The 24,847-nt window shown below is 32.2% G+C and overlaps 3 protein-coding genes across 3 annotated transcripts; 1 reads left to right on the top strand and 2 right to left on the bottom strand.

Moving 5' to 3' along the window:
* Positions 1-655: 655 nt before the first annotated feature.
* Positions 656-2,622, bottom strand: LOC114176449 (probable polyamine transporter At1g31830). Its single transcript, XM_028061495.1, has one exon. The coding sequence runs from the start codon at positions 2,321-2,323 to the stop codon at positions 893-895; it is 1,431 nt and encodes a 476-aa protein (XP_027917296.1). The 5' UTR covers positions 2,324-2,622; the 3' UTR covers positions 656-892.
* An 8,245-nt stretch (positions 2,623-10,867) lies between these two features.
* On the top strand, positions 10,868-12,949 carry LOC114178639 (60S ribosomal protein L13-1-like). Its single transcript, XM_028064655.1, has 5 exons — positions 10,868-10,993; positions 11,318-11,433; positions 11,594-11,727; positions 12,151-12,309; positions 12,443-12,949. The coding sequence occupies exons 2-5, from the start codon at positions 11,325-11,327 to the stop codon at positions 12,662-12,664; spliced, it is 624 nt and encodes a 207-aa protein (XP_027920456.1). The 5' UTR covers positions 10,868-10,993; positions 11,318-11,324; the 3' UTR covers positions 12,665-12,949.
* A 29-nt stretch (positions 12,950-12,978) lies between these two features.
* Positions 12,979-15,002, bottom strand: LOC114178638. The gene is made up of 2 exons (XM_028064653.1): positions 14,796-15,002; positions 12,979-14,681 (listed from the first exon to the last, which is right to left on the bottom strand). The coding sequence occupies exons 1-2, from the start codon at positions 14,899-14,901 to the stop codon at positions 13,138-13,140; spliced, it is 1,650 nt and encodes a 549-aa protein (XP_027920454.1). The 5' UTR covers positions 14,902-15,002; the 3' UTR covers positions 12,979-13,137.
* Between the last annotated feature and the right edge of the window lie 9,845 nt (positions 15,003-24,847).

The following is a 24,847-nucleotide window of genomic DNA, read 5'->3' as shown; positions in this document are numbered from 1 at the left end:
TTTAAGTAGTTTTTAATTTTCACTACCGAAATAAAAAAATGTTACTTAAACAAGTAAATAATACAATTAAGTAAATTTTTCATTTTTTAAATTTTGAATTTTTTTCTTAGCTTTTAAATTCGCAATTACAACATTTCGTTATTGAATTTTTAGATATTTTATTTTTGTTGTAATTATTTCTTATTTAGTTAATGCTATATATAATAAAATATTTCTGAATAATTTTTATTTTAATAAAAATGTTTAATTAACTTTGACATCCTCAAAACTAAAATATTTAGATGTGTATATTTTAATATTTTTATAAATTTTCATCATTATTAAAATAACTTTATGTTACTTAAATTATTTTTGAACAAAACAAGTTTAATTATATCAATATAATATTTCCCAAGCAATTATTCTAAAATAAATAATAACTTTTACCAAACAACTTTTAGTTTAAAAAAAAACTTTAAAGCTAAAAACTTAAAATAAAATCATCAAACAACTTCTAGTTTATTTTTAAAATTCTTATTTTAAACTTTAATCTTAATTAAAGGTGTAAATGGACAAAAGTACCTTTGTGTACTTAAACATAAGCTCCAATGCAAAGTCTTATATTGATGTAAGCAAGAACCAGAAAAGTCTTGGAACATGAACAGGACAGAACAGCTTCTATTCAAAACACTGCATGATATTATTAAGGAAAATAGATACATAGAAGGCAAATAAATATTCTTCATAGAACATTCTAAGACTAATGAGTAATGACTAAAATATATCCTATTTATCACCAAACTCACAAACTGATAAACATCTTAGGATGTAGCCATACAAAAAGCATTTCAAGTTCAGATTCTGTTCATCAAGTGTAATTTTCTTTTCTCAACTCTCTTTAAACAGAACAACTCTAACCTACAAAGGAGGGCATGCTGTCTTGATTGTGAAGATCCTGGAGTTCATACCTAACTGAGAATTTAAGCCATTCCCTTTCCTCCAGAATCTTGAGACAAGGTTGCATCACAAGGCCAATCACTACTGCAATGAGGCTTATAACCAGAACTTTGTTGGTGGATAAAGCCAGCACAACACAAATCAAAATTGTGGGAGGAATGCAGATAGCAACTGCTACACCAATTCCCCCAGGAATTTTGTAAGGTCTAGATGCATTGGGGTGCTTCATCCTCAACAATATGAATGCCACAAACTCCAAAATCATCCCAAAACAGTACAAGAAATTTTCAGCAGCCACAATCTCTTGAAAACTCAGCCATGAGAGTAAAATCACACCAGACGCAGAAAACAGTATTCCTACTATAGGAGTTCCGTAACGAGACCTCTTGCCAAAGAACTCAGGTAACATGCCCCTCTCAGCCATTCCTAGAAGCTGGAAAGAGTCACTACTCATTTCAGCAACAAACATTCCCATGTTTGACATTGCAGCAGCAGCCTGAAGCCACCACCTCAACCACACTCCTCCAACAATCTCAGCAATTTCTGAGAAGTACCCATCACTCCACAACTCCCTGTTGAGGGGAACAGCACCAGTGCCAATCAAAAGAGGGAAGAAATAGCCCACAACTACAAGGATCAAAGCATAAAATAAAGCCCTGGGAAGAGTTCTCCTTGGATTTTCCACTTCTCCAGCAAGAGTACTAATAGAGTCCCAATAATTGAGATTCCAAAACAAAGTATTCAAATACAGATTCCAATCAGTATCAGCAAGATTTGCCACACACCATCTTGAAGGTTTCAAGTCTGGAATTGACAAGAATCCCATGACCACAAAAGGAAGGAGTGAGAAAACACCTAAAAAAACAGCAACATTTCCCACAATGGTTAAACCCCTATAGTTCAAGCAAGTGAGAACCACAGTTAAGGCCCAAGTTGAAATAGTTCTGGGAACCCCACCACCCAATGCAGGGATTCCAGATTTCAAATAGTCAAGAAATAAAACTGGGTACAGAGCATTATCAATCACCCCACTTAGCCATTTCATCCAACCTTGTTGAAAACCCCAAAAGGGACCCAGCGCAGAAGAGACCCAAACCACATAACCACTGTTCTCAGGGAACATTGTACCCATCTCTGCAGTGATTAGAGCCTCGGGAACACTCCATATGACTGCAAAAACCAAGAACCCCAAAAGGGCTAATAGAGGACCTGCAGCATGCACAGTGTCCTCAACCCCAAAGGGTCCCCCAGAAACCTCATAGAAGATGAGAAATACTAGAGGAAGAACAGAGACTTTCCTTGTGTGATTTTCCCTTGGGGAAGATAACTCCTCAATACGCGAATACTCAACACCATTGAACCACCCCATTAAACTCGAATGTGTCATAAACTTTGAAGGCAATCAAATAAAAAACCAGAAAACACAATAGCTTGGAGAAATTTACCAGCAAAGTTTCCATTCACAAAATCGGAAAGTGAAGGGAAAACTTGAATCAGTTAGTCATTTTGTATTGCTACGCATAGGTGTCAAAGAAAATCAGCAGATAAAGTAAGAGAGAGCAAAAGAGATAATACCAAGCAATAAATGAGAAGATGAGAATGAAAGAGGAAAAGACGAAAGAATCTAAATCCTTAGACGGTGCAAACTGTGATGATGACGTAGTTGTCGTTGGGGAATTTGGAATCCAACGATGAAGCTAGATAAACTTACCAAGTAAAACAACGTAGAATATAAAGGTTGTGTTCATGATAATGCATGCGGAAACGGACGAAATCAAAGTTTTCTTTCATTCTTTGTGTTGTATCATTTTTTATTTTAGCTTTTTTTTATATTTATTTATTTATTTCCGTCTGCCCCTTCATCTTCCTTAATTAAACAAAGAAAGTATTATTTTTATATTTATCTTATTTTCTGTTGAAGTTCATTCAAAAAATTAATCTTACTTTTCTAATAAGTTTGTTTGAAATTTTACTAATTAAAAATTAAAATGTTACATACATAGCATGAGACCCATCACATGACATTTCCCTTTTATTATAAAAATAAGAGATTTGCAAGAGAAATAAAGATTACATAAATGATATGAAAAATAGGTAAGAGAGAATTTCAATTCATGAAATTAGTATTATCCTTGATTGCTCCTTGTCAACTCTCATCCTTATCCTTTAGGGAACTTTTCAAAAGACTTTTTCTTAGAGAAACCTAATAAAATATTTTTATGTTCTTGAAAATGCTCAAATTTCAAAAACTCATTTTGTTTTACTGGTCCTTATAATATCTTTCAAAGGAAGATATTTACTTTTACATCAATCACCATTCTTATTTTCAAACATGAGCATGATTACATCACTAACAAAAACTTCATTCACCTTGAAGAAGAAGAAGACTCATGAAGTTTTGAGCTTGGTTAGATAGCAGACTAATGAAAGACATTGATTTGTATAAAGTGATTGAAGAATTTTGTTGACGAATGAGTGGCACTTTAAAAGAATGAGTTTTGCGAATGAAGAAATTGTTTTTTCCTTAAAAGTATTTTCAGATGAAGAAGAATTTGAATCAATTCCTATCTTCTCAAATGAAGAATTGAACAACATCAACCTTGAGTTGAGGTCCAACCACTCCCTTCAAAATTTGAGAAATCCAAAAAATCAATTGCTTATATTACACTGAAACACAAAAAACCTTAATGAATCCCCATATTCTTTCAAAAAAATGTTGTAATTTAATGATTTTTTTTAGTGATGCAACTTAATATTTGTCCTGCATCATGCACAAGACAATGTTTATTTGTTTCTAACTTTGTGCTTATTCTATATTATCTATCCATCTACATTAGCTCTTTTTCCCAATTCGCTTTGTACAATTCTCTGTTCTGGATTTTAATCTGACTTTTGGTGGTAACAATAATTCTTGAATTACGTCTGATTCTCCTTTAAAAAAATTATTGTAATTAACATTAATTACAAAGTGAGTATTAAACTTTAAATGTACTAGATTATGTTAATTCACTTTGGAAACTCTTGTAAAATTTAACTTTAATTGTTTTTTCTCTTTATCAAGCGTAATTACAATCAAAATCACATGCAAGTTCCTTTGACATTTAATCTAGATACTATGCTTTTAAAATTTCATACTTTTTTCTTTTATTTCTTTTTTTGGGTTTGAAAGATGCGAGTAAATGATATTCATAATTGTGTGTTAGAGGAAACATAAACGTTATTATGTTTATATGTCCATATTTCTTTGATGATAATGAAAAATAGTGAATATAGTAAATTTTTTATATAATTATTATTGTTATGAAAATTAATTATCAAAATATAATAAGTAATTTTATATTAAAATGTGTATAACAAATACTTATACATTTGTTTAATTTGTATATATTCAATTTTTCATCACATCTCTTCTTTATTATGTTTTTTTTTTTATCGTGAAAACAAAAAAAATTAATTAACAAATTTAAGTCGAAGGGTAAAAGAGATAAAATATACACAGAAACAATTATGACAACCAGTCTTTATTTTATTTTATTTTTAGGCTTAACTTTTTCGTCCTCATTTTCATAGTGTATGTTGTGAATGGTCTTCATTTTGACAAAATGTTTAGAATGATCCTCATTTTTACCAAATGTTTAAAATGATTCTCATTTTCGTAATTCGTGTTTTATTTGGTCCTTATCTGTGACGCCGTTTAAATCAGTAACAGAGTATTGTACAAGTGGCACTGTTTGTATTACGTCGCATCGGGGTGTGTTATTGTACTATACAAATGACTAATTAATGTTAACTTTTCAATTTGGGGGAAATCTCGCAATTAGAGCTTGAGTTGGATTGCAGTTGCGCTCTTCATCGTTGGAGGCAATTTCTTCATCTTCGTCTTTCTTGAACTCGGATTTGCAAAGGAAGCAGCTAATATTTGTCATTTCATCGTTGGATTGCAGTCACGCTCTTCATTTCAATTTTCCAATTAATCATCATCAACGAGGTAAGTGAGTTTAGGGTTTTCTGGATTGTGTTTACTAATGGGTTAGGGTTTTCATAATTCTATTTTGGGTTTGTTTGTGCTTGGATTGTTGTGATGTTCTGCATGGTTTCTAAATTACCACACATGTACAGTACACGTAACACACCCCAACGTAACATAATACAAACAGTGACACTTGTACAATGCTCTGTTACTAATTTAAACGGTGTCACAGAAAAGGATCAAATAAAACATGAATTGCGAAAATGAGAACCATTTTAAACATTCTGTCAAAATGATGACCATTTTAAACATTTTGTCAAAATGAGGACCATCTGCAACAAACACTACGAAAATGAGGACGAAAAAGGTATTTAAGCCTTATTTTTATTATCAGCAATACCAATCTCTATAATTAATTATTAGCAAAAAGGCATGTGTATTTACATTTTTATTACATTAAAATGAAGTTACAAAAGGGTATATTCTCTTTGGATAGATTATATGAGATAACATTTTACAAGGATGTGTAGTATTGAAATGTCAATTTTATAATCCATTAGTATTTGCTGTGATGCATAAATACGATACGTGTATCAGATACGATACATATTCAACACGTTGATACGTTTATTTTGAAAATAATAAGATACGATACGTGATAGATACACGATATATGAATATTGAGAAGTGTACAATAATTCTTAAAAATATAATAAATATATAATATATGTACTAAAGTTATCAACATAAAAAAATATAAATTATTATTATAGTAAAATTTTATTATAAGAAAACTCCCAAATAATGACCAATTTTAGTAACAAAAAATATGTTAGAGACCAATTATTTTGGTAACCAAAACCTTAGTAACTAATGTTAGTGACCAATTTAGAAACCAATTAATAAAAAAAATTATTTTAATTATCAATTTAGAGACTAATTATAATGTTTTGTAATTGTTTTAGTTGCCAATAAATTTTAATTTTTAAATTGGTCTTTAATTGGTCACTATATAATGACTGATTATTTTTTGTCTCTAAAATTAATCATTATTCAAATATTTTGTTTACTATACTACGACCTTATAAATCATATACTTCATTGATAAGTATTGATAAAGTATCCTAAAGTATCGAACACGGATACGTGTCAGACACAGATACATAATCTAAGTTGAAGTATCCGTACATCTAATTGTTAATCTTTATGTCAATGAATTAAAGTGGTGTATTTTATATGAAAATTTGGTTCAACTAGTATAATGAATGATGAGGTCAGTCTCGCCATTTTGCATATTTTATGTTGGAAATCCCATTATATAGAAAATAATACGTAAAAGTATAAGTTTGCTTGTTTGGGTTAACCCTTTGAATTATAGGCCCATATAACAAGTTTAAGAATATGATTCGTTTATATTTAACAGAACTATTCCCTTGTTATCAATATAATAGATGTGAAATTATTTCTATAATAAATTTGACAGATCAGATGTGTAACCAGGGATGGCAACGGGGTGGGGCGGGGACGAGTTTCGCTATCCCATACTCATTCCCGCATAAAAAATTCATCATCATCCCCATACTCAAACCCAACGGGTATCAAACTTTTGTCTCATCCCCATCCCCACCGGGTAACGGGTATAATCTCGTACCTATACCCGTACCCGTGTTCTAACTACTTCAATATTAATTTTTATAAAATAAAAAAAATTACGGTAAAAAAAACATAATATTATCAAATATTCAATATTAGGAGGATGATGGTTTCTTCCATATCAAATACTTTGAAATAAATTATAATTATCTACATTTTAGATTAGAATACTAAATAAAATTTCATTAGAACCAAAACATTTATTAAATTTGCAAACTACAACATTGATGAACTTAGTTGATAAAATTAAAAAATATTTCAAAAAAATATAAAAGGAAAACAAATATTCAAATTAAAATATATTTTAAATGTTTGTTTACTTCAATTTTTTAAATTCTAATGAATCTCTTTTTTATACACTAATAAAAGTTATAATACATCACTTGATCAAAATGACACAAAGAACAAATAATAAACATAATAATAAAATTTTGATATAGATTTTGTATCTTTTGAACTTCAATATATGTTGGATAGTAACAAAAAAACATTCATAGCAATTACATTAAATTTTTATATTGAAGTAAATAAAAGTTATTTATACAATTAAAGTAAAAAAAAATTACAGTATGATTAATAATGAGTTATAAAATAACAAATAATTAGATAGAATATATCGAAATATTATTCTACATGATGAAAATAAACAATAAATAAAAATATTAAAAAATTAAATGTGTGTTTTAGAAATAATTTGAGAGACTATTGGAAGAAATCGCACAAAGGAAATCAAATGTATAATTAATGTATGATAGGATGAGAAATACCTTAGAGAATTGATTATTAAATTATGTTTGAAGTGGTTAAAATTAAATAGAAATATCATTAGTGACCACAAAATTTGTCATTAAATTACCAATAAATTAGTAATTAAATTGGTTACTAAATCAAGTACCGATTTGATCATTTAATCGATCACTAATTTAATCATTGATTCAGACAATAAATCAACTATTACCACCAATGACGAAAAATAGTGACTGATATGAGTTATTGACTAAATGAGTCACTATTTCATGTTTTTCTTGTAGTGAATTATCATATACTATTCCTAAATATCATTATATATATATATATATATATATATATATATATAATTTTAACCACTTCAAACATAATTTAAAGTGAAAAAATTACAGTATGATTAATAATGAGTTATAAAATAAAAAATAATTAGATGAAATATATCGAAATATTATTCTACATGATGAAAATAAAAATAATAAATAAAAATATTAAAAAACTAACAAATGTGTGTTTTAGAAATAATTTGAGAGACTATCGAAAGAAATCACACAAAGGAAATCAAATGTCTAATTAAGGTATGATAAGATGAAAAATAGAGAACTAAGAAAACTTTTCAAATATCAACATATATACTCAATGGTTGAAAAATAGCGAAACTTATTTTAATGAAACAAAAGAGTTCTTCAAATTAAACAAAATTTAATAATAATAATAATAATAAGTAAAGAATTTTTTTATATTACCTTAAATTGAGAGTATAAACATTCTCATGTGAAAGGAAAATATATAATAAATAAAAATATTAAAAATAATAAAAATATTCAAATGTGAGACATAATTTTTTTTTTAATTAACATACATCATTTTAACATAATTACATAAAGGTTATGATAAGATAAAAAATATATTGGAGATGCGAATGAGTTTCATGACAAACCAATAATTAAAAGAAATAAAAAATAGAAAAAAGAATTTTATATATATATATATATATATATATATATATATATATATATATATATATATATATATATAGGGTTACTTAATTAATTGTGAATATTTTAATAATTTAAAGAGATATGGCGGGGACGAGTATTATGGCGGGGATATGTACATCCCCATACTCATCCCCATACCCAACTGAAAAAGTCGGGGATTCCCCATACCCATATTCATACCCAGTCAATGCGGGGATTCCTCGTCAAAATAGGGACGGGTTCAGACAATACTCATGGGGACGAGTTTATTTGTCATCTCTATATGTAACCTAATTTATTTGTTCAATGAGTTTGACATAAACATTGTCACATTCTAAATAATTTTATTGTATTCTATTATTATAATATAATTATTATTATTAATGATCGGATTATGCATTATTCTTTTAAATAGTTTGCTAATATTTTTATAATGTTATTATGCGTTTTGTCATTTACTCTTGTAATTGAATTATATAAATATATATTATATATTAGGTTTAATTATTCGATAGTTCCCATTTTGGCATAAGTCTGTCAATTTGGTTCTCATCTTTGAAAAAGTTTCACATTTAAATTTGTGAAAAAATATCTTAATTAGGTCATTTAAAAAAAAATATTAACGTGGTTAACAAAGTGTTAATATGTGGTCCTTAATATCATATGTGATACCGTCACTATCATATGATAAAACAATGTCATGTGATATATATATATATATATATATATATATATATATATATATATATATATATTTATTTATTTATATATATATCTTTGATTTAATGTAATCTCTTCTTATTCTCTTTGATTTAATTTTGTTCCATTTTTTTTAATAATTGAAATATATATTTTTTACTCTGTTTTTTATAAGATTAAAACTAATTAAGTATAGTGATAAAAAAAATGCTATACTAATAAAATAATATAGTCACCCAAAATTTCTTTTTTAAAAGATTAATATTGTCTTTATTTAATTTTAGACCAAATTTATTATTTATATAAATGTTATACTAATATTTTTTTTTATTAAAAATGACTTTTTAACATATTACATTATTGTATATTATTAACTCATGTTTTGTTAATTATTACTGTTTCTTTCAAAATAGAACAATATCATCTCTCTCTGATTTTTTACCAAATTCATTATTTGTATGAATGTTATACAAATATTTTTTTTTATTAAAAATGATTTAATAAAATGAGTATTACATTTGAGTATGGGGATGTTGATATATTTTTTCTCAAAATTAAGTAATGAAACCTGTCTCGTGCTCTTTGCCATCCCTAATTGATTTGAATGTCTAGATTTTGAAACCAATGGAGATTTAAGTATTTTCTTTTAGTACCATTATAACATGTTTTGTCACGACAACTGTTAAATGTGAATCACATTAGTCGTAAGGCATAAAATATTTGTATAGAATAAATAAGCGTGGTAGAAGTGAGTCAAAACCGACTCACAGGTTGGCTCATCACAAATTAAGCTAAAAAATTATCAGTTTAATTTGTGGACAAAAAATTTTGTAACCTGATCGAGTTGGTGGGTTAGTAGAGGAATCAAAGTGTTCACCTAATTATCGAAATATTATTATAAAGATAACAATTAAAGAATAAAGTATCAACTTATATAATTTTGACAAACAAATTAACTAAACATATAAACTATTCAAATATTATTGAATCAAAGTGTTCACCTAATTCTCAAAATATTATTATAAAGATAACAGTTAAAGAATAAAGTATCAACTTATATTACTTGACAAACAAATTAATTAAACATAAAAACTATTCAAATAGTATTGAGCAATATGAAATTAGGTGAACCTATATAGTAGAAAATAATCAAAACAAAAAAATAAAATAAAAAAAATTGTAAAAAAATGTGGGTGGGTTAAGTGGGTCAACCCACCTTCAATCCGACTCAAACTCGTTTAATCTTTGAGGTAAGTGAATTAGGTTCAGTTCAACTCACTTTTAAAAAAAAAAAACTGATTTTTTTTCAACTCAACCCGACTTGAACCTGTGATGTGAGCCGAATTAGTTCACGAATTTTAATCCATTTTGACATCTTTAAATAAAAGTATCACTTTAATTGTACACCAATCAGTTTAATATTTCTCAACCAATAAAATATTAAAACGTGTATATATATATATATATATATATATATATATTTACTTCTGTATAAGGAATTGTGAAAAGTTAAAAGTTAAAGAAAAAGGAGGGATACATTTTTTAATTTGATTAAAAGCTTCACATTTTGAAAAATATAAAATAAAAATTTATGTAAAATATGCTTAAAATTAAAACGAAGCTTTCCCTTTAATAATCACATGATACACACTAGTGTTAAAAATCGGTATTCATCACATAAGACAAAAATTTAAATCTGATTAAAATATACAATTAAGAATTCTCAGAAGATAATTCTTAAATTTTATCTCAAAATAAGTGGATATTTTTTTACTTTATCATTTATAAAATAGTACACAATGATCAGTTACTGCATGATTTATGATGTCTCTATTTGAATGCGAAGCAAATTGATCGGGTCCGTTATTAAATGGATTGGGCTGGGCTGGCCCATCTGAGAAACCCTTCTAAAACATAACACTAATCCTTCTACTCTTTGCCTAGCGTCTCTCCACAGGTGCAGCCGCAGCTACACACAACAATCTCCTTCGGCGTTTCAACGGAAGACCAGGTTTTTACATGTTCATATCTGTGTTCCACTCTCTCTTTTCAATTTCTTTTGGTTTCGAAATATGTGAGTGTCGGAGATTCGTAGTTGTGTATACCACCTACACGAGTTTATGAGATTACATTTTTCAGGGAAATAGAGAATTAGGTATTTTTATTTGGTATCACTGTAGCATGGTATGCATATGAAGAATATCAAATGTGAATCATTTTAGTTGTAATGGCATAGTATGTTGATTGCAGTTTGGAGCTGATTTTCCATGTTTATATGATCTTTTTTGTTGACCCTGTTGTTTTCGTTGTTCTTTTATTTCTTTGTTGTTTGAAGGTAAGCAATGGTTAAGCATAACAACGTCATCCCAAGTGGACACTTTCGGAAACATTGGCAAAACTATGTGAAGACTTGGTTTAATCAACCAGCGAGGAAGACCAGAAGACGATTAGGTAATTTTTACCTAATTTCTTACTTGCTCTTTCGAACACTGTTGTCCTAATTAATCAGTTTGGCTTAATACTTATTATTCAATAAACAAGAATTAGTTTGAGTATGATGATTGCCGTGTTTGTCTTTTAATTTTGACATGTGTGTGACGCAATTTTTCAGCTCGTCAGAAGAAGGCTGTCAAAATTTTCCCCAGGCCAACTGCTGGACCTCTCAGGCCTGTTGTTCATGGTCAGACTTTGAAGTACAACATGAAAGTCAGAGCTGGGAGAGGATTTTCTCTTGAGGAATTGAAGGTAAAATGAATTATTCTTCCTCCATCCTCCCAAAAGCACCTTTTTATGAGTAATTTATGACTTGCAATAGATCCTTGATTGGTGGGGTGGTATTAATGTTATCAAATACTGATGGCTGTTTGAGCTGTCTGTATCCAAAGGTAACAGAGAGGGAGCCCTATGCATTATTTCTTTTGTCCCTTCTTTTAATGGAGAAGGTCTACCTATCCCACTGAACATGCTAATTGATAGTCAGCAAGTATGAAATTTTAATTCCTTGGAAAATTTTTAATTATCCCTGTTTCCATTCAAGTTTATATGATTAGTGTTGAAAGGACGAAAAGAAAATGGAAGCATGTAATTACGTAAAAACTGTGTGGAGCATTAGAAATTCTGCCTCTTTTCTTTCTTTCTAACAGAGCAATATTCATTTATATATCTTAGAGTGCTGGAATTCCCAAAAAACTTGCTCCAACTATTGGGATTGCTGTTGATCATCGGCGCAAGAACCGTTCTTTGGAGGGTCTGCAGGCTAATGTGCAGAGACTCAAAACATACAAGGCCAAGTTGGTTGTGTTCCCAAGACGGGCACGAAAGGTCAAGGTAATACTAAATATTCTTTGATTAATTTGGTAATTATGTGAACTCTTTATTTGTTTTTATGGTCATCATCATTCCCATGGAAGTAGGAAACTTACCAGAAGTTTGGGATTCTTACGACCCTTATATTTTGCAGACCGGTGATTCTAGTGCCGAGGAACTAGCTAATGCTACCCAAGTTCAGGGTCCATTCTTGCCCATTGTAAGGGAGAAGCCTACTGTTGAACTTGTTAAGGTAACAGATGAAATGAAGTCATTCAAAGCTTACTATAAGCTTCGTCTTGAACGCACCAACCAACGTCACCATGGTGCCCGTTTAAAGAAAGCTGCTGAAGCAGAAAAGGAAGACAAAAAATAGGGTCCTTGAGAAGCCAGTTTGTTATCCGTATTATAGTTTTGAGAAATTTTTGTTTGAGATTCTGCACGCTTGGTTTTGGAAGATCGTTAGTTTTAAAAACGTCAGTCAGTTTTTTCTGGTAAACTCAAGTTTGTTAATCGAATTAACACTCTGGTTTGTTATGTTTATTTATTTGATTTTGTCTTTCTGCAGCAGGCTACAATTATTCAATTATTCCTGATCCATTGTGGATGGCATAGTGTTTGTGCCCTCTATATTAACCCTTTATAAATTTTAATTTGATCATGGTTTTATTTTTTGTTTAAATTTTTTGGTAATAGTAATAAAATCCTATTTAAATTATTGTGACCGAAAGCTATTACAGTTAAATTGTAACAGAGCAACAACTCCTAACTGGTTACAATTACACAATCCAATATCTAACTATGCATACACACTATTATCGTAAGAATCGTATTTAAAGGTTACAATCTTCAAACTTCATCTCCGTTCCAATTATTCTTGACCATTGGACCTGTCGGTCCTTCCTCTCCAAGCACCTCATTTGGCAAACTCTTCAAAATCTTTTCCAGTGCAGATTTTAGATTCTTAGGCAAGAATTTCTCAATCTTCTTCAGCTCAACATCTATATTATAATCAATTTTAGGACCCCATTCCCTGAAATAGTTAAGCCAAGGAGGCTGTATGACTGCAGAACCTAAATATTCAGCAGAAACTAATTCAAATGCCCCCATATCCATAACATTGTTACTTTTATCAGTATCATTCCTTAAGCCTATGTTATCTTCCCCTTGAAGACTAAGTCCAGCATGTGGGTATGATGCATGACCATGCAAGGAAGAGTAGAATAGTGGTTTGTTGCCACCACTTTGGAACTCAATCTGAGAGGAATCAACCCATGTACCTTTGCTGTGTTGTGAGAAATAGACCTGCCATAGTTCACCACTAAAATTGCTTACCCTTAGTGTCACATGCTCCCAGTCCCCAACATGTTCACCGATTTTCCCCAATTGAAAAGAAATTAACTTAACTTTTGCTCTTGAAGGGCCATTGAATGGGTAGAAGACCCATATTGCAATGTCAGAGAAGGTTCCTCCAAGCATTGGTTTCACATGTACATAACTTTTGGCACTTTGCAAGTTTCCTTTCTTGACCCTCTCTTTGTTGGCTGCACCAGCAGGCAGGTCCAGCCAATAGGCACCATCATTGTTATGATCCTGAGGCAGGTTTGTGCCGTTTGGTGCTATTGGAACAGGATTTGACTCTTGCCCTTTCTTATATAGTAGAGCTCCATTGGAGAAAAACCAATCCACTGAAGACGGCATGTATTCTTCACTAGGATGCAAGTACATATTTGGAGAATAAACTTTGAGTAATGCATTGATTTGTTGTAGATTAGGCATGTATTTTGGGAGGGTGTTGGTGTTTTTCAAACAAGAAATAGATGGAGGGTTGGCACTCCCATTTTGAACAACAAAGGTGCCTACTCTAACACCAGGAGCTTCAATTCCCCTATTGCTTGGTCTAACATCATAAATACTGAAGCTGCCTGATTCCCAAATCAATGAATTTGTCTCACATTGGTCAGTGAGGTCTGATCTGACACACCTGATTTTGTCAAGGGAAGGCTTCTCTGGTGTGGTGGTGACAACATGGCCTAGAGCTTTATACCCATCAGGTGGTGTTGGAAGCCAAACATACACAGGATCATCTTGGCTAATCTTCATAGATGCATTGTTCCATACAAGTGTGAAATCAACTGGTTGTTTTAGAGCGGGGTTCCTTGTATTTTCGCAGCACACATCTTTTGCAACAAGAACCCATCCAAAAAGTGGCTTGTTGTTGGGTTGGCTGTAGCAACCCAACATGAAGAAACCTTGTGGTATTGATGGTTCAAACACGGTGAAACCTTGATTGTCAGGTCCACCGTCATGTGTGGTCCAAACTTTGTTGAATGCTGATATTTGAGACACTTGTAGTCCACCCAGGTCAATTATTCCAGTGGCAAAATCACCACCTACATGTCACAATTTCCCACTTGCAACGATCAACATGCATTTACTAGACTATATATCCAACAAGGAGATAACATATTAAGTAATGACCAATCAGTGAATCACATAATGGATACCTGGAGGCCAAGAAGAATTTGAAACAGGTACAGGAAGCTTGAATGTCGTATCAATGGGAAGAGATTGTTTTTTCTTGAAGAAATTCCCTGCACAACAATTATCCATTGTCGAAGAATGAGTGAGAATATGGCTACTATATGATATAGCTAGCGATTTTAGCAAGTGGTGTTGGTATATTCCTTGGAGGATAATTTTGAAGGTAGAGGTTTTCATATATAGCAAAATACTATGTAGGATGTGTCGTACAAGGAAGATAACATTGCTACATAGACAACCGTCTAAACATTGTTCAACGTCACTTACACACCAAGTTGTTCATTAAACAAGTGACTTGCTTCTATTGTTTACCTTTACATCCCTTTTCGTAATGGCAATGTCAATTTGCATTTGTGAATGATGTGATCATTTATGATGGGAGGAACTTGTGCAAAACAGAGTACTGTGTTTGTCATGGATATATAAGTGTATAGTTATTTTGATTAAAGTAACAGTTAGTAAAGTAACCAAAACTTGTCCAATAATTCTGGAAAAAAATGAAGATATATTGAATTTATATAAAAATGGTTAATCGAGTTATAACTGCCAAACAGTTTTCTAATTAAATTAATGGTTTAATTACTCGTAAGGTACCCAGTTTGGGTCAAGGGTGTCAATTTGGTACCCGGCGAAAAAAAGTTTCAATTTAGTACTCAAGTTATTTTAAGTGCATCAATCAAGTACATTTTCATTGACGCCGTTAGAGTCATTAACGTTGACGAGTGAACAGGGTCTGTTGACACAAATATTTGACACGTGGTATGACTTTTATTTCTGACGTGGTATTTTCAAAAAAAGTAATAAATGAATTTACGTTTGAATTAAAAAAAGAAAAGCATTAATAAATGAATTTACGTTTGGAAAGACGAAAATGTGAGTGAGAAGTGAGAAGCAGTGGAGGAAGAAGCGATCAGGGTTTTTGCAAAATCGAAGGGCGAATTGATCGGAGAAGGTGAAATCTTCGGAGAAGCTGAAATCGTTCGGAGCAGGCGATCAAAGGTACGCTTTTTTGAGACCCCTGTTCTTCGTTCTCATGAGGGCATGGATTTAGGGTTTTTTATGCGATTGTGTTTGCTTTGAAATTGGTGTGTTGGTATGCTTTAGTGTGTTGTTTTTATACGCTTTTGTCGGTTGAATGTGCTTTTTCAGTAATGCGGTTGGGTGTGTATTTGTTTATTCCATTTTGTGGTCCACCGTTTGTGTGAAAGTGACGGTGTTTGTCGGTGTTTCAGTAATGTGGTCCCCCATTTTAAATTTTATGTCGGTGTGTATGTGGTATTGAATGTAAATTTGGTATTATTGTTTGGGCAATTTTATAGATTACAAATGGACAATCACTTTGAAGTTGTCTTCCACCATGGGGAAAAGTTTATAAATGATGGGTCACTAAAATACGTGGGTGAGAGCAATACCCTGACATGTGACCCGGATAGGTGGAGTTACTTCGAAATAATGTCCATTCTGAAGGAAATGGGGTATGTGAACGTCAAAGAGATGTGGTATTCAGTGGGCGGAGGTTCGGTGTTGGATGGAAGGTTAGAGTTGCTAAGTGATGATAAAGGGGCATGCCATATGGTTAATATTGCCATACTCAATGGCCAAGTGCATCTTTTTGTTGTACACATGGTATCTGAACCTCAGATAGTTCATATGTTGGAGTATGGTGGTAATGAGGTTGCAGCTGATGAAGGAGTTGCTGTGGAAGATGCTGTTGAGGTAGGAGAAGACTGTGGAATTGGAGGTGCTGCAGTGGTAGGAGATTGTGGAGTTGGAGCTGCTGCAGAGGTAGGAGAAGTTGTTGGAGTTGTACCTTCTGCAGAGGTAGATGGTGGTGTTGGGATTGGATCTGCTCCAGTAGAAGTTGGGTTGGATGGTGGTGCAGAGGTTGATGTTGAAGGTGAGGATAATTCTGCTGTAGAAGTTGGGTTGGATGGTGGTGCAGAGGTTGAGGTAGAAGGTGAGGATAATTCTGGTGTAGAAGTTGGGTTGGATGGTGGTGCAGAGGTTGAGGTAGAAGGTGAGGATAATTCTGCTGGAGAAGTTGGGTTGGATGGTGGTGCAGAGGTGTCTGAGGAGGAATCATCTGAGGGTAGTAGTGAGAGCGATGAAGATTTTGAAGTTCATAGTTGGAATGAATCTGAGGAGGAATTATCTGCTGCTGAGGGAGATGATGGTCTGTTTGATGTACCTGTTGGAGGAGATGATGCATCTGAAGATGAACTTTTTGAAGTTAGAATTAAAGAAGGTAATGTTGGTGGAGTGAGAGGGTCATCATCCCAAAAGCCCACCCCTAAACATGCGGACCAAAGAGGATTCTCTGATACAGAATGGGAATCTGAAACATTAGATAGTGATACAAGTGATGAAGATAGAGATAGATATGGGAGTTTTAGTATATTTTGTCAACCAAAAAATATGGAGGATTATAACTGGGAGGTTGGGACTTACTTCACTGAAAAGGAACACTTCACTGATGCAATTAGAACTTATGGGGTGCACAGTGGGAGGAAGCTGAAAATATTTAGAAATGACAAAAGAAGAATTTGTGTTAAGTGTTTAGGTGCGAAGGGTAAGTGCAAGTGGTATGCCTACTGTGCTTTCAAGGCTGCCCAAAGCACTTGGCAATTGAGGAAAATAATAAACAAGCACACTTGTAGCCGTGAATTCAATGTGAGGCTAATGACTTCTAAATGGTTGAGTGGACGGTTGGAGAAGACATTAAGAGAGAATCCAGGTGTTAAATTAACTGCCTTGAAAAATAAGATTGGAAGGAAATGGAATATAGGTGTTTCTAGGTCTATGACCTTCAGGGCAAGGACAATGGCATACACAAACATAGATGGCTCATTTAGGGAACAATATAAACGCATTTATGATTATGCAAATGAACTTTTAAGGTCAAATCCGGGGTCAACTGTAAAAGTTCCTGTTGAAGAGAATGAGGGGAACCCAATATTCAAAAGACTTTATGTTTGTCTGAAGGCCTGCAAAGACAGTTTTGTGTCTTGTAGGCCCATAATTGGTGTAGATGGCTGTTTTTTGAAGGGCAAATATGGTGGTGAGTTGTTGACAGCTGTAGGAAGAGATGGAAATGACCAGATGCTCCCTTTGGCATACGCAGTAGTTGAGGTTGAAAATAAGGAGACATGGAATTGGTTTTTGGATTTATTGATTGGAGACCTTGGTGGGCCTGAACTTTGCTGCACTTATACATTTATTTCAGATCAACAAAAAGTAAGTTTCTTAACCTTTTTTAGTCACTTTTCAGATTCTCATTCAACTGCTATTCTTTTAATAATGCATTACTTCACATTACTTTGACAGGGACTGCTCCCAGCATTGCAAGAATTGTTACCTGGTGTGGACCAAAGGTTTTGCGTGAGGCACATCTACTCTAATTTCAGGAAGAAATTTCCTGGGAAAAATCTGAAGTTGTTGTTATGGAAAGCAGCCTACTGCACACATCCTCAAGCATGGGAGGCAGTCATGAGGAAAATTAAAGAAGTTAATCTGGACGCATTCAAACACTTGTTAGCCATCCCCCAAGGTATGTTCAAATAATTCCTGCACTGTATTGTATATAGTGTGAACTGCATGTGATAGGTTTTTTTTTTTTGCAACCTAGGTTTTGGTCTAGGTCCAGATTTACAGCCACACCTGCATGTGATACACTGGTGAATAATATGTCTGAGGGGTTCAACAGTACAATTGTGGACGCAAGGAGCAAACCAATTATAAGTATGATGGAAGAAATTCGGATTTATCTCATGAAGAGATGGGCAAGCAATAGAAAGAGGATTAGTACATTTGAAGGTACAATCTGCCCACGAATTAAGAAGAGGATGGAAGAGGAGGCAAAAAAGACTAAATATTGGCTCCCAAGGTAATACTCATTCATTATTCTGATAAAGTTACAATTCATTTTCAAATGTCAATTCACTTTATCTTTTTGCATTCATAACAGCTGGTCAGGACAAAGATTATTTGAGGTCAGTCATAGGTCAATGATTGGAGAACAATTTGTGGTTGACATTGACAAACATGAATGCAGCTGTAGAAAGTGGACCATAACAGCAATCCCATGCTGCCATGCGCTGACTGCTATTAGATTTTTAAATCTGAATGCTGAAGACTTCCTTCCACATTGGTTTCTTGCATCTACGTATGAAGAGACTTATTTGTCACTCATATACCCTGTCAACGGGCCTCATCTGTGGGAGATCACTGCTGCAAATGATGTTTTGCCTCCAACAAAGAGGGTCCTTCCAGGAAGACCGAAAAAGAAAAGAAGATTGGAGGCTTGGGAATTGAGGAAAGATGACACTCAATTGAGACAAGGTGGTACCCGTAAAAAATGTGGGTTGTGTAGACAAATTGGCCACAAAAGAACAAGCTGCCCACATGCTCCTCCTGCACCAGCAGAAACTGGTCCATCTGGAACACAACAAAACACACCTGCAGACCCTACTCAACCAAGCCAGAGCACTCCACAAACTGACCATACTCAACCAAGTCAGCCTATTCCACCAACTCAGTGTACTCAACCAAGTCAGACTACAGAAGTCTCACAGCCACAGAATCATACTCTTCCAACACAAGCAAGTCAAACTCTACCAACACAAGCAAGTCAGACTACTGCAGTCCATCAGATGCAGTCTACTACAATAGCAGCCTACAGAGAAAAATTGTCCTTCAGGAGGGGCCCAATTTAAATTTTATTTGCTGTTGTGTTTTGGAACATGAAATTGGAAGAAACTTTTGTAATGTGGTGCTGTATTTTGGTTTCTATTTTGAAAAGCATTATGTATGTTGAACACAGTGGCTATGTATTTTGGTTTCTATTTTGGTTTCAATGAATGTGATATTGGGTTATTATGCACACAATGGCTTATTACTAGATGGCAATGTTTTTGGCTTATTATGCACAGGTTGTGGCTTACTATTACAAGGCTATATATGATTGTTGGATGAATATGATGCTCCAGTTTGTGTGCTTTCACTCAATAATCAAATATAGTTCAAATAAAGTGACAGGATAATTTACTTCAAAGCTAATTTCATTCCATAATCATAATTCATTACAATAACATGACGTAAATACAAACATTCCAACCCATAAAACTACATCCACACCTACTGTACTCCATCCAGGTTACAAAAAAATCAAAAAAATTGGCTCAATTTACAAACCAAAATTACGTTAACCAGCCCCAGAAAACATATCACCCATGTTAAAAACTTAATCCTTTTTTCGAACACCATAACTGATTTTTCAAGAGCATATATTTTTCTCCTTTGTCTTCCTATGGTTGCATCTCTTTCATCCCCATTGTCTTCGTTGAACCACTTGAAAAAATTGCATCCTTTAGATTCTTCATTAGCACCACTTCGCTGGTCACATGAAATCAAACCCAAAAAAATGCTTACCACCACTTCGCTGGTCACATTATGGAAAGCAAAAATTTAAACAATAATTCATACCTTGTAGTTAGGGCACCCAAGAAATTGTTTTCCAAAATTCTTAACTGTTTTAGCAACTCTCAATGTTGCAACCTCCCCACAGTAGCACATTTGGGTTCCACCCGCACTCCTATATGAAACAGTAGGGGAGGAGACACTATTTTTTTGTGATGCCCACGAACACGCACAACCCTCACTGCGAGACATTGAACAATTGATTGGAAGAAGAAGACACACAACACGAACCCACCTTTTTGTGATGCCCACGAACACACACAACCGAATGGAGAGGAAGAAGAAGATGAGAATTGACGAATTGATTGGAAGAAGAAGACACAAATCGAGAAGCCACCTTTTCAACTCTGAACCTGCAACTGAATGGAGAGGAAGAAGAAGATGATATGGTACATTTAAGAGTTAGGGCAAATTTAGACTTCACCTTTCATTAAACCACCACTGCACACTGTACAATTATTTTTTTACACGTCTTCACCTCTCAATGACACGTATCCGTTATCCATTGCCACGTCACCAAGATTTTAACGCCGTTCCTGACAATCTAACGGGATGTACCTGATTGATGCACTTAAAATAACTTGGGTACTAAATTGAAACCTTTTTTTCGCCGGGTACCAAATTGACACCCTTGACCCAAACTGGGTACCTTACGAGTAATTAAACCTAAATTAATTGATGGGCTTAATAATTTTCTTACTAAAATAGCAATGTAATTACTGATACATTACCTAATTACAACCGTGGAAACTTATTTTGGCATCTTCTTCCTCCTTTGCTTTATTACCCAGTTTTCCTTCCAAATGCTATTTTCAAGAATTGTTCCAGCATTGAATTTTCCATTTGTTTTGTGTCATAAGAGCCCCTTCGAGATATATATATATATATATATATATATATATTTACATACTAGAAAAAATAAAAAAATGGAATATAGAAATTCTTCAATAGTGGCCTCCATGGACTTTCTTATAATTTGGATATGTTATTTAGGGATAAATCTTTTAGGAATAGGACTACATAGTTATGGTTCATTTACACCTAATTAATTCAAAAAAATTCACAAATATTGAGAACATTCTATAGAATAAGAAAAAAAACTCCCAATAAAATGATTAAGACCTCATTGAATCAAGTAATGTAATATTGATTCGATATATATATATATATATATATATATATATATATATATATATATATATATATATATATATATATATATATATATATATTTCTTTTTTTCATTTCTTGAGACACTATCCATTCAGAACCTTGTAACGCATTAACAAATCCTACAATGATATTTTAGAAAAAAAAAAATCTTCTACAAAGGAATTTTTTAGTCAAACCTGGAAGATACACAAAAATGATCTCTACAACTCATTGGACTATAAATTGTTCACCAAGAAATTTAATTTCTGTAACCACCATAGACTGTGTTTCAAAAATATTTGGCTGATTCATTTTTTTCAGTTTATATCTTTAAACTCAATTTTCAAGTTCAAAACCTGTTCTTTTTTTTTTCTTGGATGTCCTTCTATATCTTATCACATGCATGCATCTTTTGTAGTTTTTAGAATCAAAATCTTGATAAGTACAATTTTTTTTTGGTATATTAACAAGTGTTTTTGCCTTCTTTGGCCACTTTATGATTATGACTTTGATTTGAGCTATTGTTAGGTCTTCCAATAATGGAGTTGAATTGTTTCCATCTGTCACTATATCTTAGATAAGCTCTAGTATATCTCCTTATTTTTTGTGTAGTTCACAAATGGTAGTTTTCACATCCAAAAATATAGGAGATGAAAGTAAATAATTGAAGTTGGAAATTATTTTTGCGTTTGAAGGGTTTTTGCTAGATTTTCTCACTGGTTTTTTACACTCTATTTCTCGTTTTCTCTTCCTCATAAACCCTTTAAGATGAATGGAGTTTTTGTTAGAAAATGATTACTCAAATAATACTAATAATAATAACAAATATAAAATGATATAATAATAATTATTACATCAATAATAATACTAAGACAATATATAAAACAATGAATATTAATCAGAGATCAACAATTATTTTAACAATAATAAATAATAGATAAAATGTAAGAAGTAGAAATATCCTAGGTTGAGACATGCATACCGTTATCCTTAGAGAGAAAATGTCCCTACTGCACAGGACTAAACAAATATATCAATACACAATCATATATGTTTCTTATCATATGCGTTTCTCTCCCAAGATACAACAACCCCGTCAGATTGATCGAGTGCAGCGAAAGATCTCCGAACCTTATGAACACACCACTGTCTTAAAGATAATATAGAAAAGAAGAACACTTTTTAGAGAACTATAATGTTTATTGTTTCTGTTGTTCTATCTTTCCCAATGCACCTAGGTGGTATTTATAGGTAGAAAAAGAAGACAAAAAAGTAAATAGTAATAAGAATATAGCCGTTAGCCATAAAAACCATTAACCCATAAATTAAAGGTTTATAAAAACTTCAGTAACAGTAGAATTTTTATTTTTATTATTTATTTTTTAAATTATATTAAAATATTTCTAACAATCCCCACATAATTTAAAAAATAAAATAAAATAAAACAAAAAATATATTATCTTTTTAAACAAAATATTGTAGTTCAGTGTAAGGAACCTTCCGCGTCTGACCCTTACACCTAGTGCTTATAAACTTCCACCCGAGAAAATGCAGAGACTTGATTGTCTTGAACTACATCCCCTATGACCAGGTTTTAGTAAATAACACATACAATATCGGTGTTCATTATAGGTTCTAATCAGTGGGTGCACGTTACGACCTTGTGGCATGTATCTTGTTTCATGAGTGTCACTTAGAGACTTGCCCATGTCTCACAATGGCGGCCCCACTATCACACTCACTAGGTAAACCCTCAAATGGTGATTTGTGACTCACACCCCTACAATAATTGTCACTGAGTTTATTAAGAGGTATTTTATAAAATAATGCACATACCTCAACCATTAGGTTTATTAAGAGGTATTTTATAAAATAAGCATAATAATGCACATACCTCAACCTAATTATTGCCACAATTTATAATACACCTCACTATAGGAATGCGATATAAAATTTAATCAAATTATTTGGTGTACTTTAGTCAACAACAACTTCGTTGTTACCCATTAAACTCCATTCCATGGGATCGCCATTCATGTGGAGATGAGTGTCAATTGTTGCAACTAATTTATGGGCTAGAGTCTCATTCCCCTCGACGACTTAAATTCTTATTGTTGATGCATCAACCCTTTGATAAGCAGATATGCAACATTTTGTTCTAACCTGACAAAGTCAAGAGAGATAATATCATGAGTAATTAAGTTTCTAATATATTTGTCTCTCATTCTCATATGTCAATTTTTCAATTTCGTTGACATTTTTACTAAAAACTTTAAATATAATAATTTGATTGTCAGGATGCATTGGAAAAAAGAATAATTTATGCTTGCACAGTAGATCATGACATAACAACAACTTTTTAACATATTTCCATGATAGGACACCTTCATCCAAGGTTAAAACATAACCATAGCCAATAGGTGATTTTGTGTCACAAAAATCAATATCCAAAATTACATTAACCTTCAATCATCTCAAGAAATTGGGCATATTGCCATAACTAGAAGAAACACAAATAATATTACACTAGATGGCAAAAATAGTTCCCGAGGTATCACAAACAAATTTAGATAATTTATCATTTGAAGGAAACATCTCTAGATATTTATAAATATAAATAACCAATTTTTTTTTATTAAAAGGTATATTAACCTTTACAAGACACCCCCACGCTTTGAAATATTTTAAATGTGGTTCTTTTTTCTTTCATAACTCATAACAAGTTTTATCATAATCTTTTGTGTTCAAAATATGGTAAGCTGAATATAAAGTTTCACCTTATATGATGTTAGGTAAGCTAGAACTTGAAGCATAACATTTACCATATCAAACAAAATCATTTTTTTTCTTTCTCTAATTAATTAATTTTGCACGTCAAAATTTTATAATTTGAATGGTCTCTAACCGAACTTCTCAACAATTATAATAATAGCATGTGATATATCAATACTTTCAACATATGTGATAATCAAAGAATAACTACTAAATATTTTATTATAAATGTACTTAATTCAAACAAATCATCACAAATATATCATTTACCAACCAAAACACATGTCTAGAAATAATAATCTTATTGCACTTGGAAACCACTTCATAACCTTGTTGAGCACAAGAAAGTTTCTAAATTCAGAAACATGAAAAACTCTTTAAAGAAATCTAGAAGACAAGTTTATTTTTTACTTGACTATCCCTTCAATTTTTGATATGAAGATTTCTTCTTTTATCAGCATTTACATGATCTTAAACATGATATCAATTAAAACAATTCATTTTAATTTCATGTCATAAACAATAATTTTGAATTCATAAATTTGATAAAGATTATATTCATTATCAGTCACTTTTTTTTTTTCATATAAATATCAAGCTACTTTTTTTTTTCTCT

This window comes from Vigna unguiculata, chromosome 3 (genome assembly GCF_004118075.2).
Source record: "Vigna unguiculata cultivar IT97K-499-35 chromosome 3, ASM411807v1, whole genome shotgun sequence".
NCBI classification, from domain to species: Eukaryota; Viridiplantae; Streptophyta; class Magnoliopsida; order Fabales; family Fabaceae; genus Vigna; species Vigna unguiculata.
Note: the sequence above shows the minus strand (reverse complement) of the source record. Positions and strands in the feature narration are given on the sequence as shown.

What these genes read in the sequence shown, in the direction of transcription:
- LOC114176449 (XM_028061495.1), bottom strand. Translation starts at nt 2,323, where the DNA reads ATGACACATTCGAGTTTAATGGGGTGGTTCAATGGTGTTGAGTATTCG.
- LOC114178639 (XM_028064655.1), top strand. Translation starts at nt 11,325, where the DNA reads ATGGTTAAGCATAACAACGTCATCCCAAGTGGACACTTTCGGAAACAT. An exon ending in GAAGACCAGAAGACGATTAG is followed by an intron (nt 11,434 to 11,593) that starts GTAATTTTTACC and finishes GCAATTTTTCAG; the next exon opens with CTCGTCAGAAGAAGGCTGTC. An exon ending in GACGGGCACGAAAGGTCAAG is followed by an intron (nt 12,310 to 12,442) that starts GTAATACTAAAT and finishes TATATTTTGCAG; the next exon opens with ACCGGTGATTCTAGTGCCGA.
- LOC114178638 (XM_028064653.1), bottom strand. Translation starts at nt 14,901, where the DNA reads ATGGATAATTGTTGTGCAGGGAATTTCTTCAAGAAAAAACAATCTCTT. An exon ending in AAATTCTTCTTGGCCTCCAG is followed by an intron (nt 14,682 to 14,795) that starts GTATCCATTATG and finishes TGTGACATGTAG; the next exon opens with GTGGTGATTTTGCCACTGGA.